At 42.7% G+C, this 14860-nt stretch overlaps 1 protein-coding gene across 2 annotated transcripts in view; it reads left to right on the forward strand.

Moving 5' to 3' along the window:
- CSK (C-terminal Src kinase) overlaps positions 1-14860 on the forward strand; it is a 167747-nt gene that overhangs the window by 106160 nt on the left and 46727 nt on the right. Inside the window, exon 4 of one of the 2 annotated variants that reach the window (XM_040342957.1) lies at positions 118-230. In XM_040342957.1, the coding sequence (XP_040198891.1) occupies positions 118-230 (113 nt within the window). Of the gene's footprint in view, positions 1-117; positions 231-4863; positions 4979-14860 lie in introns of those variants that run through there. The other variant, XM_040342958.1, reaches the window with a different exon arrangement.

The following is a 14860-nucleotide window of genomic DNA, read 5'->3' on the forward strand; positions in this document are numbered from 1 at the left end:
TTTTGAAATCTAATGTGCTTTTTTAATTACAAATTTTAGTCAGCTCTTTGATAGTGTTTTTGTTTAAGACTACAAGTGTAATTTTAGGTAATTAAGACATTTCTTTATTTTTTACAGGATCCAAATTGGTACAAAGCAAAGAATAAAATGGGGCGTGTTGGGTTCATACCAGCCAATTATGTTCAGAAAAGAGAAGGTGTTAAATCTTCGACCAAGCTCAGCCTAATGCCGTGAGTACAATAGGAGATTACCAAAAAGGCACTCCTCCTTATTAACCACTTTTGACCTACCATTTTATACCTCATGCCTGCATGATGCCTTCTTGTACTGGTCAGGAAATGTCTGTGCATTCACCTGCTGTAGTTCTGAGACACTGCATAGAACTCCATATAGACAATGTTGTATCAAGACAAAGTTTTCGTTTTGACTTGATTTGCCTGAAACAAGTTTTGGGTGTTCTCACACAGAGTTCAGTGACTGCTGTGCAGAACGTCACATATGGTAACAATTAAAGTGGTTGTAAACTTTAGACATGAAATATGAACAATGCAATCTCTCTATAGTGTGTACTTGTCTCAATCCAAAGCACTAAGTGTCCTTTCTGTCTGCTGCCTCTTTCCTCTATCTGCATTAATCACTTCTGACAGGTGTTCCTGATATCTAGAGAAAAAGGATGACAGGAGAAGGTGCTCCAGCTGATTGCCAGCCTCTGCTCTGTTCCTGTGTGCAGGGGGGGGGGGGGGGGTTTTCTTCCCTCCAATCAGCTCTGAGCTCTCTTCACTGAGCACTGCAGTGTTGGCTCAATTTTTTCTTACAGCTCAGGCAAGCTTTATAAATTCTGCACTTTGAATGGATGTAAAGAGAGTCCTGCAGGTAAACAGGTGCAACTTATGTAGGAGTATTTGTTTCATCTCTGTGTATCATCGGAGGCCAGTCACTTCACTGATTTAAGGGTTTGCAACCACTTAAACACATAACCATATGGCCTAAACCAAACCTACACTGTAATGAAAAAAGCCTGCTTTCCTCGCTTCATACAATTTCAACACTGGATTAAATTACTTCTGCCAATTTATTAGATGAAAGTATGGAAAGTTTACAATTCTTTTTCCCCCCTCCGTTATCAATTCTGTATGTGTTCAGCACTATGGTGGCAATTTATGTCCTCTTTTATGTAAGCATGTTTTGACGGCATTAGGGGATTATTTGCCGAAGAGGCAGGTGTTCTTTCCATTGAGATTCTGAGGCGTTAAAGGGAACAGAGAAAATTTAAGATGCTAAAACAAGTCACAAGTTTCACATCACTTTCTTATTGCATATCTAATTATTTTCACAGCTGTGTAGACTATTACTATCTGTAGTAGTTACTCAAGCAAGATAAGGTCAAAGTGAACTTTATAGCTCTTTGACCGAAACAGTGAAAATGTTCTCTGAACACCAATATTAACCTAAACCCTTAGCTTTACCGACCACTTGGGGTGCATCCACACTAGCACTCTGAACTGGTCCTGAGCGCTGTTCAGCCCCTTGGACCAGTTTGTGTAGTGTAAGTGATCCAAACTGCGCCCAAGACAGGTATGGTTTGATACAGTGCGAGTCCAAATCATGCCAGAGCACCGTTCTTCTCATAGAGGGCTGTGTAGTAAAACAGGGATCATTGGTCTGGGTTAGCAGGGGAGTGTGCCTAGGAACACTTTCTTAATAGTGGAGACAAACGAACTCGGGTGCCGTTCAGTTTAAGCGGCCAAAGTGTAAGTTCACGCCATAGCGAAAGCCCCGGCTAATTACAATTGCCCCCCCCCTTACCTATGCTGCATAGCTTGTGTAAAAGATTGTTGTTTTCCTGTCTGGTCCTGTCACGTGATCCTGCAGCTCCTGTTCTCATGTGTCAGAGAGCAGCTGCTGCAGGGGAGTGGAGGGCGCACCGAGAACAGAATGGGCAGTGGCAGCCGGTGGGTGGTGATACGGCTTCAGGAAGCCCCTTTTACACTGGGACGCCACAGCTGCTGGATCATGTGACCAGACCAAACAGGATTAAAAGTAGGTATTTACACAGATCTTTTTGGTGCAGGTAATAGAATGAAAGCTTTGTATTTTTTTTATGTATTTTCTGAATGAATGGAGAAGGTAGAGATCATGACGACACCGCCCCACCTCTGACCTTATAACTATGTAAAAATTTACCATGTCTGGAATTTGTTTTAAAAGCCTACAAAATGAATTTGTGTGGCTCTGGGTGTGGTTGTCACCATTCCCTTGTCTTTATAACAGAAAAATGTAAATGATAATATTTAAAAGATCAATGTTTTGTTTTGTACAGTTAAAATGATATCCGGTATGTAAATAGTGTTTTTTACCCTCATTTACTCTTTTGCTGTGTACAATGACAGTGAAAATCTAGGGACTGAATGTATAGATATATAAATCCTTTAAAAAGCAACACCGTTCCCTGCTATGTCTTTAGCCATTTGCTTGGGATTCAGTGTTGGCATTTTAACATTCTCCTGCATTTACAGATGCATGGCCATTAGTAAGTGGCAGGTACTGTAGAATAAATTGTGGTCTTTGTTTAATTGAACAACAAAATAAAAGTGCTGTCCGAATGAACTTCTTTGCATGTACTCAATCACTTTTTTTGACTTCTTAAAGAAAAATGGCATTAAAACCGAGTTCCACACAAAAGTGGTTCTTCCGCTTATCGGTCACCTCCCCCCTCTGGTGCCACGTTTGGCACCTTTGGGGGGGGATAGGGATGCGGGTACCTATTTTTACAGGTACACTCAGCACTGTATCCAATTCCGTCTGACCTTGCCCCGCGAGGTATGTCACAAGTCCGGGCTGCTGCATCCTTAACAACCGATGAGTTATCAGCTGTCAGCGGGGTTCCCTGCTGACAGCTGAATGTAAAAATAAAATAATTGGCGACTAAAAAAAATTCAGTCCCCCTCCACCAAAACCATACCAGACCCTTTGGTATAGATTTGGAGAGGACAAAATGTGTAAAAAAAAAATGGAGTGGGGTCCCCCCAAAATCCATACCAGACCCTTATCTGTGTATGCAGCCCAGCAGGTCAGGAAAGGGTGGGAATGAGCGAGCAGTGTTCTCCCTGTGCCATACTAGGCCGCATGCCCTCAACATGGGGGGTGCTTTGGGACAGGGGGGCTCCGCCCCCCACCCCAAAACACCTTGCCCCCATGTTGACGGGGACAAGGACCTCTTCCCCACAACCCTGGCTGGTGGTTGTGGGGGTCTGCAGGCGAGGGGCTTATCAGAACCTAGAAGCCCCCTTTAACAAGGTGGCCCCCAGATCCTTTCCCCCATGTGAATGATTATGGTGCATTGTACCCATACCCATTCACCAAAAAAGTAGTGTAATGTGACAGACAGTTTTCGACAAGTCCTTTATTAAAATTTCATCTTTTTCCCCGCTTCTTTCTTTGGTCTTCTCCTTGCCCTGCTGGAGAAAGTAGAAGACATTTTAAATAAATATTAAACTACATTTTTAGTCCTAATTCAAGGACTTTTGTCACATTACACTACTTTTTTTTGGTGAATGGGTGAGTGTACCCCATACTCATTCACATGGTTATAAAGATGTTCCAGCTGTATTTATACTGGGAATAAATTACACATGTGGACTCTATTTACTAATTGGGTGACTTCTGAAGGCAATTGGTTCCACTAGATTTTAGTTGGGGCTATCAGAGTAAAGGGGGCTGAATATAAATTCATGACACACACGGATATTTACTTGTAAAAAATGTTGAAAACCATTTATCATTTTCCTTCCACTTCACAATTTTGTGCCACTTTGTGTTGGTCTCACATAAAATTCCAATAAAATACATTTACGTTTTTGGTTGTAACATGACAAATTGTGGAAAAGGGGGTATGAATACTTTCTCAGGGCACTGCAGCGGAGATTCATCCATCGGTATTGAATGAAAGAAATGTGTGTATGGCCAGCTTTAGTTGTGTCCTCATGCTCCAATATTAGTATACGAGGCAGAGCACATTTCTGCACACAATTGTGACTCTATACATTCTCAGCACCTTTTCATTTGATTAGCATTTTCAGTAAAACAAGTATTGAGAAGCGAGTGGAGAGAGGATTAGGGTGGACATAGAACTGACACAGAATGAAAGTAGTTCCTACACAAAACTTTGTCAGTGAACGATTACATCACTTCTCACTTCAAGTAGCACCCCCTTCATCACCTCCCACAAATAAGAGAGGTAGTGGAACAGACAGTACAAGATGGCATGTGGGTAATAGAAGCTATGAATAAATCATACCGTGACATCTATTTGGAAGTATGCATGATTTTTTATTTATTTTTTAACAGTTTCAGTGTTTGAAATAAAAAAAGAATCTTTCATTCATTTTAAACCGTTTGGTATATTTCCACATTGAGTCCATAGGAAGGAATTCCATGTGTTTGTATGGCATTAATGCTGAAAAACCGTGTCGATTTTACTGTTTTCTGTACGTTTTGAGGTGATGTTTAGTGACTCCCTTTGTATACCTTAATTTTCTTAGACAAGTTGAAACGTTTGCTCTTGAGAAATCTCTTTGGTGTTCTCTGCAGATCTTGCTTGTACAACACAAATAAAACGTTGTATACGTTAAATTTTGTTACTTGCATCTGTAATATTGAGCACGTCACTGTGATCCAGATCGTCGCATACTACCATTTTTATTTTTCTGCAGCATCCTATTAATCTTTGTCTCCGGTAGAGTCACACCTATTTGGAGCTGTTCCTTTTTTTTTCTTGTGTTAGTTACCTGTTTCTTTATCATTTGTCCTTTGCCCTTCTTTTGCATACACATTCCAAAAATGCTTCCACTTGTACTTCCTTGTGCACAATAGTCGTACTCGCCATTCTCAAGCGTGTTCTGTAACTGCCGTACCTGCATTCAGTAGCTGCAATGTCTAATGTGCCGGTGTCTATTACTGCAAAGGTTGCAGCAAACAGGTAAATATGCCATTACTTGTGTAGTGTTGTGTGTGAAGCTGTGTATACATGCATAGGTTGTTTTCATTCAGGTCGTGGGCTGACAAACTGTCAGCCATGAATATATGGATTTGACCATGGATGCATTCTTGCAAGTGAGGTGGATAGAGGCATTCCTGCTGTATTTTGATGGCGGGGGCTCCTCCACTGTCAGAATACACTGATCAGCGCTGCAGTGACTGATCAAATGAAGGTTTTCTAGCAGTTCTGTTTGACAGAATAATCTATTGATTTCCGTTGAACAGATAGGGCAAGACAAAAATCGAAATTCCTCCAGTCCCTGCTGAGCTGGGCAAATTTCGATCCATGTGTACCCAGCTTTAGTCATTTGCTGCTTGTCTTTTCAAAGATCACTCACAGAATTGATTCTCCAAGGCTTTTTGTTTTCTTGATTTAAAATAGTAATTTTTATGTAAAAATATAATTGTATGTTTTTCTCAGTCCATGTACAGACTTTCAGTAAAGTATTTTGAATGTACTGTAAAGCCCATTTCACACTGGCAGAATCCGCCTGCTCAACAGGCGAATGGCAGATCCGTGTCTGTTCAGCTGATGCAGAGCGGACACTGACAAAACTTGCTGTCCTCTACGGGCTGTCGAATGTATACAAACCACCTATCCACCAGATGGATGAAGAACAGATTCCCATCTGTCTCTTTTTAGCAAACAGGATTGGATGTCGGTGGGTGTCAGCGGGCATATGTTGGCTGCTCCATAGAGCACAATGGAGGGTCCAAACAGGGCCGCCTGGAAAAATGACAGATGGACACGATTGGTCTGTCAGCGTGAAAGGGACTGAACAGTTTTTTAGACTGATAACTATGTAACCCCTTTTGTGAGTCTTAGGAAAAACCCTGTTCTCCATCTGTAACAGCTAAGAGGAACCATAGACATTAGACTTTGCTTAACTTTTTAAAAAGTTTATTTGAGGTATCTCATAGTTTTGCACTGTTGTGCGGTGGGATTTGTTACTGCACTACAAATCACACCAGTGTTGTGGTGTGAAGGGGACACATAGTAAACAATTGTTTTTAATGTGCTCTAGTAGTGACCTGCATTTATCCAGAGTGGAAAAACCAGCTTCCTGCCCATAGTGTGAGCAAGCCCTTAGCCTTACCAAACCTGTGTAATAGGACCAATCTAAACAACTACCGGTAATTGCATTTGTATCAAATCAAGCAGGCATTGCACTACATAGTTGGAGCTAAACAAGAATGTACAATCCGCTTGTATAGTGTATGGTCGCCTTTACTTGTGAGGCACCAAAGAGGGCCAGAGATGAAGATAGATTTCTAATCAGTGAAACGTCTGTTTCTAGTTGGTAATCTTTGCTGCAGTTTCACTTGTTCATACATGCATAAATATTCAATATAAGAATACACATGTTCTGGCAAACCACAAATATGTTTAAGACAAAAATGGCTTCTTACTGCAGCAATGCAGTTTTGCCTTGTCTATGGTCATTCCCAATTATTTTAGCTGGCATGCACACGCTGTATACTAGTATGCCTGAAAAGAGCAGTCCTTTCTAGGCTTTTTCTGTAGTGTTTATGGCTAGGTTTACACTGCTGCGACTTCTTTCCGACTTGGATGCTATTTAGGAGCCTGTACAAGGGCTGAAATCGCACTCAAGTTGGACTAAGGTAGTGTAGGAACCTTGGTAGTAGACAAAAAACAAACTCCTGCGCACGAGAGGATTGTCCAACAGTTCATCAAAGTTCCGCATGGAAATTTCCATAGGTGTCGAAAACTGGTAACAGTGGCCTTGCTGCCTTTCAGGGGCGGGGAGCATCCTAGCAGAGAACAAAAAGAAGAAACAGAAAGGCGCATCAGCCTAGTATATTACCGTTGACAATTTATTAGATAGATATGATAAAATAAAACTACTCACAAAAGAAATGGTATAAAAGGCTTGTCAACAACGGTATGATGAATACCCCTCGAGTCACACTCCCGGATAGGGGGAAAAGGAGGTGTCGCTGCCGGCTGACGCGTTTCAAGGTAACGGGGACCTCTTCATCAGAACTCAGCAGTACCTCTGAGTGCCAAACAAGCTCAGGCTGGACTTCTCATTTAAAAAAATACAATTTGACCAATGCGTATTACTCATTGCATCTGTGATCTGTCCATAGTCTTTTGTAACGCACACAAGAAATTTGCCATGTGACTGTCTGAATTTTGTGCATGGGTACACAGTTTCCTTCATGTGTGCCCTTCATAAATATTGGTGGTGCTGCTGCTTAATCCACTCTTGGTAAAAAATATTTACAGTGGACTTGTCTTATAGGGAGATTGAAACCTTTTCTTTTTTTTTTTATGTAAATGCACTGAAAATTATTGTCTAGTGAATGATGTTGAAACAATTGGTGCTGGTTCACACTACGGTGACTTGGGATCTGACTTGTGTCGCCCGACATGAGAAATTCAATTGAAGTGAATGAGAGCCATCTTAATGTACACTACTGAAGTCGCTCCGACTTCAGAAAAGGTTCCTGTACTACTTCAAGGCGACTTCTAGGCAACTTGTACCCATAGATTTCAATGGAAGTTGCCTCCAAAGTCGGATCAATGTCTTAACTGAAGCAACTTTATAGGAAGAGAAAATAGTTTACTCAGGCAAACCCCTCCCTCCCACAGAGCTGATTATTCTGTGATTGGCCACAGCCAAAGTCTCCTGTCCTGGAGGCAACTTTAAGTCGCGTTGTAAGTTGCTCCAAGTCACGCTGAAGTTGTCTTGCAAAGTCGCGCTGTAAGTCGGGTTGCCCCTGTGTGAACCGGCTCTTACTGTTCATTGTTTTGTTTGAAAGCAAAGTCATCCTTCCTTGTTCAGCCAAATGTACCTCTTTGAGGGGAGTTATCAGCACATAATGTTAAACGGTCTTTTTGGGGCACCGTAAGCTTAGAACAATGTAACTCCTAAAAGAAATTCAACCAACCCAATCATCACAGCTGAGCAAAATGACAAATGTTTTGGTAGGTGAACCTGTTTGCCGGCATATTTCAAAGTGGGGAATTTAGGCTATGTGCTTACAGACCTATAGAAGAACTTCCAGCTGGTCCGGTCCGTACGCCCTGTGGACCTGGAAAAACTCATGGTCACTTCAGCAGCAACAATTCTCCCCGACACCCCTTCCCCGCAGCGCTGCTGGTTGTCCTTCCCTCCTTCCTCTTCCATCGTCTGCAGCTGCTGCTGGGGCACATTTGCGAGAGCAGTGGGGGGCTGGTAAACCTGTGTTTACCAGCTCCCTTACTTCTCTGAATGAACACTCCTGTGTTGATTCATCACGGGAGCATAGTACATTTTGCTAGGTTTCAATTTGTGACTAAATAGGAGTCTTTATACAGAGACTTGTATATATTCATTTGTCTTCAGTCCCTTTCTTGGTCTCAAAAGAGACATTAGGAGTCTGTTTAGACCCCTGATATCTCACCAATCCAAAACGCATGTAAAAAATATTAAAAATAAAATCGTACGTTCTCTTGTTAAAAAAAAAAAAAAAAAAAAAAATGTACCTGTTAAAGTACACAATCAAAAGAAAAGCCTTGTACACATGGGGAATAATACAGCAAGGCAGTGTTTATTTGCACAGGGCATGTACAGGTGTTTCGTGAATACCTGTGCAGGTAGTCCTATCCATGGCAATTGGGATGTAGCTACTGCTCCCATCTTGAGGGGTGTGGCTGCATGTCCCCCTGAACTCATACTGTCTTCATTTAAGGCCATGCACCTACACCTGCACGGATATCAAAGCAAGGAAGCAGCGGCTTCCCAACTGGCATGAATGGAGAGGTGTGACGAATGAGCCGAATGCGCTTCGAAACATATTACCTCCTTTTACTGAGGCCGTCGGTCCTCGTGCGTTCCAGCATGGAACCTGGAACTCATGCCTCCTCGCTCCGCACGCATGGATTAATCTGACAGCAGCTTGACAGTGTTATTTGGCTCTCCATTGGCGGACGGATCCACTTACCAGAGGAAGATTCCACGTTGCATGCCTTTAACTATCTACGTTCCTGGTAGGTCTTTTACAAATCCTGAAAGCTGTAAGTGAAAAATAAAAACCTCCCTGATTTTTCACCACCTCAGCTCCGAAGGTTTTCCCCCCCTTCATGACCAGGCCATTTTTTGCTTTTCAGCCCTGTGCTACTTTAACTAACTGGTAATTGCTTGGTCATGCAATACTCTACTGTACCCAAACTTTTTTCACACAAATAGAGCTTTCCTTTGGTGGTATTTGATAACCACTGGGTTTTTTATTTCTTATTTTATAAACAAAAAGACCGAAAAATTTGGAAAAAAAAAACACCTATTTTTTTTACTTTCTGCTATAAAACATATTAGACGATCAGTGACAGCCACACTAGGAAGAACGGGGAAGGTTTGTTTACACTCACCGCTCCCCGTTCTTCAGCTCTGTGACCCGATCGCGGGACACCGGCGGCGATCGGGTCCGCGGTCACGGAGAACAGGACCAGGTCGCGAGCATCAAGGGATCCTTAAGTGGTTAAGTAGTGGATGTAAATCGTTTTTTTTTTTGTTTTGTTTTTTATATATATTATTAGTGTAACTTTTAATAAATCTACCTAATTGCCAGTGGTGTTGGCCCTTTATATAATTAGGGCTGTAACAGTAGAGAAACTGTTCTGGAATGTTACTACTTTTACTTGGTTTTTCCGTATCATCATTTACATGCTGGCAAAAATTTCAAACCATTTTGTTTATGTGGGTTGTTTGAGAAAATATCTAAAATGCAATTTTCTGATAACTTTCCATGTAGAGGGATTTCTTTTTTCTGTGTACAGTTTGTGTTTACAGGTAGTACTTTTTCTTTAAGCCTGCTTTCACACTGAGACGCTTTGCAGGCGCTAAAAATAGCGCCTGCAATGTGCCCTGAAAGAGCGGCTCCTTTCTATTCAGTGTGAAAGCCTGAGGGTTTTCACACTAGAGCCCTGCGCTGGCGGGACGCTAAAAAAAGTCCTACCAGCCGCATCTTTGAGGCGCGGTAGGAGCAGTAAAAATACCTCTCCTATAGCGCCCCTGCCCATTAAAATCAATGGGGTAGCGCCTCCAAAACACCGCAAAGCTGCCATTTTGCGGGTGGGTTTAACCCTTTTGCGGCCGCTAGCAGAGGTTAAAATCGACAGTAAAACTATACTAAAAAACTAAACTAAACTAAAAAATAGCGGCGCTTTACCGCCAGCGCACCGAGCGCCTTAGTGTGAAATTACCCTAACTTCAAAAATCTATATATACTTTTTGAGGAACCCGACAAACCATATTTGTTTAGTGTGCAGTAAGGATGAGCTCTGGCGTGTTCGCATGCTACACGTGCAGAGCCCGCCAGGAAGTGTGCACAGCGCTGCGATAATCCCAGCCAGGGAGACATTGTCCCGATGCTCGGCTGCAGAGATCGGGAAATGTCTCCCTGGCTGTGATTAGCGCAGTGCCGTGCACACTTCCTGGCGGGCTCTGCACGTGTAGCATGCGAACACGCCAGAGCTCATCCTTAGCTTTTATCTTCCTGCTGAAGACTGCACACTAAGTTCACCCTTTTTTTTTTTTCCAGCTCCCCTATGTTTATAATATACCATTGATGTACTACTTTTGCAGCAAAGAAAAAAAGCTTTCTATTTATCATACACAGCCCTTACCTCCGTGTCCAGCTAGCCTTATAAAACAAACTTCTCAATTACTTTCTGGACAAACCTGTCCCAAAATGTGAAAATTGTTAAGACACAGGAAGGAGCTCTCCAGCTGACCTCATTAGCACACACCTTGTAGCTGCCTTCCCCTTCCAACTGATCATTCTCACCCACCTCAGGTGCACGGTTTTCCAATGCAATCAATCGGTGATCGCCGCTCTCACTAAATACACAGGCATCAATCATTTTTTTTTCCTTACCCTACTTTCATCTTGCATAGATTGTTCATTTGGCAGTGTGTGTTGGAGCTGAGCAATCAGATTACTGCCTATGTGGATCAGAGCTGTAGTATTGAAAACAGAAGCATGTCCTGGGTTCTGTAAAGCTCACCATACATTATACAATCTTCTTTAAATCTACCATCAACTATTTAGTGATTTAGTGATTGAATTTAGTGATTGAATAGATGGTGTGTCGTCCTGTTATATAGTTTTGGTAAATCTAAAAGTGGTTGTACAGACATTGTACAATCAGACTATCAGATTGTATAGTGTATGGCTACCTTTTTATACACCTAAAATGAACTAATTGCGCTTTCAGTGTCATTAATTAACAGCACATCAAACTCATAAGCAAACACACATTTTGCCACGTGAAAAAAAACAAGTGACCAATTCAGCAAACTGCACAGTAAAAAAAGGTATAACCAGCATCACGTCAAAATGTCCCATGAGCTATCTTGCCACCTTTAGGGCAGCCCGTTGAAATCAATGGGCTGCTCTATGCATGTCGTGGGGAGAAAACAAGCCAAAAAACTTGCGCTTCCACTATGCTAGGTGTAAAGAAGGGCTAAAAGTGAAATTGGTGTATGCAAGAGCAATGAGTCTCCATTCACGTATGTACGTTTCCAAACACATGTCAAAACACACAGAAAATGCGCACTTTTCCTTGCGCTTCAGAATCATTCTGCAAACGCACCAAAAAGCACATTACAAAACACACCACGCTCTGCTCTAAAAAAACAAGTTCTGTAGTTTCTTTGGGGCGATTGTTGCATGTAGGGCAGCCCATTCTAGTGAATGGCTGTCCTATGTGTGACCAGTGAAAACGCTACACACAGATGTGAATGAAACCAAACAGCTGAGTTTCTCCATCCACTCCCTCCTAAGTACCAATACCATTCCGCCCAATACCATTCATGCTAGGAATGATATTGGGCAGATAATGAGCGGTGCCTGGTTTTCTCCAGACATGACACTTGTCATTCAGGCCAAAGAGTTCAATCTGTGGTTCATAAGACCAGAGAGTTTTGTTTCTCATGGTCTGAGAGTCCTTCAGGTGCCTTTTGGCAAACTCAGGGTTTTTGGTCACCTCCCTGACCATGTCCCTTCTTCCCCGATCGATCAGTTTGGCTGGAGGGGCCTGCTGTAGTAAGAGTCCTGGTGGGTCCAAACTTCCGTTTACTATGGCGGTCACTCATTGAGACTGTCAATTCTGCAGAAATTGTTTTGTACCCTTCCACAGATCTGTGCCTCAATGCAATCCTAACTCAGAGGTCTGCAGACAATTCCTTGGACTTCATGGTTTGGTTTGTGCTCTGACATGCATTAACTGTGGGGCCTTATATAGACAAGTGTGTGCCTTTCAAAATAATGTTCAATCAACTAAATTTACCACAGGTGGATTCCAATCAAGTTGTAGAAACAGCTCAAGGATGATCAATTTTAGGGTCCTTTCACACGGAGCGGACCGTTTCTGTGTCCGCTCCGTGTGTCCGCCAAAGCTCAGCAGGGATCCTCCGTCATCCCCGCTGAGCTGTTGGCGGATAGGGCGGTCCCCGCACACAGTGCAAAGACTGCCCTGTCTCTGCTCCGCTCTCCCCTATGGGGGATCGGATGCAGACGGACCGTCTGTCCGTCTGCATCCGATCCGTTCCGCCGAACGGAAGAAAAATAGGGTTTCTTCCGTTCGCAAAAGCGGATCCCGACGGACGCAGACGCTAGCGGATGCTCCATCCGCTAACGTACGCGATCCCATAGGGATTCATTACAAGTCCGTCAACGGACTTGTAATGAACGGACGAACGGTCCTCTAGTGTGAAAGGACCCTTAAGTGTCATGGCAAAGGCTGTAAATACTTGGGGCTCTTTCACACATGTGGACCGTTCAGGCGGACCTGAATGGACACTCCATGCACCTCTATGGAAAGACGGATTTCAGCGGTCACATGTCCGCTGACATTCGAGCCGCTAAATGAAGACGGATGGAAACCCTATTTTCCATCCGTCTAGCGGATCGGATTAAAACGGACAGGCGCTCCGTTTTTTCATCTGATCCCCCATAGAGGAGAGTGGTGCTCTGACAGGTCCGTCTCTGCACAGTGAGCAGAGACTGACCTGTCATCTGCTGGCTCAGCGGGGATCAACAGAGCGATCCCTGCTGAGCAAGCGGAGTCCATTAAAATGGACAGCCCTGTCAAAAGAGGCCTTACAGTATGTGTACATGTATGTGTGTTTTTTTTTTTTTTGTTTTTTCGTTTCTTCCTTTTAATACATTTGCAAAGATTTCAAACAATCGTCTATCATACTGTCATTATGGGGTATTGTTTGTAAAATTTGAAAATAATGAATTCCATTTTGGAATAAGGCAATAACATAACAAAATGTGGAAAAAGTGAAGTGCTGTGAATACATTCCGGATGCTTGCTTGGGTCAATCTTTCCTATTTATTTTATTTTCAGATTGTGGTGCAGGAAACATGCATTCCATGCGCGTTTCCCGCACTGCTGGTGAGCACACTGCCTTTGCAATCTGCATGCAGGTGCCAGTGTGATGGTAACAGAACCCTTAATGCAGATCACAAACGTGGTGCGTTTACTGCAGTGTGCTTCAAAAAAAAAATGCATGCATTACTTATTCTGCATTCCAGAGTGATTTGCATCCCATTGAAATGAATGGGCTTTCAAAATGCACTACTCGGGGGGGGGGGGGGGGAATGTGGGCAATGCACAGGAGTGTGTGCCACATTACTCGGAGTGAATTGGCCCCAAGTTTTCTTCAAAAAATGCCTTCCTTTTTAATGGCCTTGCTAGGGTAGCTCCCAAAAATAGTGTGTTGTGCCCGGTGATCTTTGATTTCTCCCATGTTCAGTTAGATCTCCACTACTTTAAAAGCCCTTTCACACTGGGGCGGGCGTTGACAGTAGAACGCCGCCACTTTTGGCGCCACTTTACTCTCATTTTAGCGGCGCAATTCGGCCGCTAGCAGGATGCTTTTGACCCCTGCAAGCGGCCGAATAAAGGATTAAATGTGCCGGTCTAGCGCCGCTGCCGAGGTGCTTTGCAGGTTCCTCGGCAGCGGTGCCCATTCATTTCAGTAGGCAGGAGTGGTGGAGGAGCGGTGTATAGACTGTCCCTTTACCGCCCCAAAGATGTTGCTTGCAGGACTTTAACGTCCTGCAAGTGCAGAGCACCAGTGTGAAAGCAGGCAGGCTTTCACACTGGGACTGCAGGGGAGGTGTTTTTCAGGCGCATTACAGGTGCTATTTTTAGCCCAAAAGTGCTTAAAAAAAAGCCCCACTGTGTAAGGGGTCTATGGTTTCCTACTCCTGATCTATTGAGTTCTGGTTTATTTATTTATTTTCCCCCTCATTGAATGCTTATTATAAAATCCAGTATTGGAACCTTTGGTGGTTCTATTTTTCTTTTATGAAAACTAAAGCTAAGACCTAAAATAGCGTGTGTGTGTGTGTGTGTGTGTGTGTGTGTGTGTGTGTGTGTGTGTGTGTGTGTGTGTGTGTGTGTGTGTATATATATATATATATATATATATATATATATATATATATTAGTGCTGTCAAACGATTAAAATTTTTAATCGCGATTAATCGCATTAATGTCATAGTTAACTCACGATTAATCTATCTAATTTATGACGAATTTCCCCACAAATATCGCACAATTCTGCAAGTGATTATAATTTATGATCGCTGTTTTCTAGCTGATCTAAAACCATTTTTGACATAAAGGGACACTTTTGGACAATCTACAGTTTTTCAGGCAGAAAGAATAGTTTTTATTTTATAAAAGTACATGTAGGACACTGGGCAGACCACTAGGGACAAGGGGCATTGTGTATTTTTTACATACAGTACTGTAATCTATAAGATTACAGTATACTGTGTGTATTGTGTTTGTTTACTT

Source organism: Rana temporaria, chromosome 3 (assembly GCF_905171775.1).
Source record: "Rana temporaria chromosome 3, aRanTem1.1, whole genome shotgun sequence".
Lineage (NCBI taxonomy): Eukaryota > Metazoa > Chordata > Amphibia > Anura > Ranidae > Rana > Rana temporaria.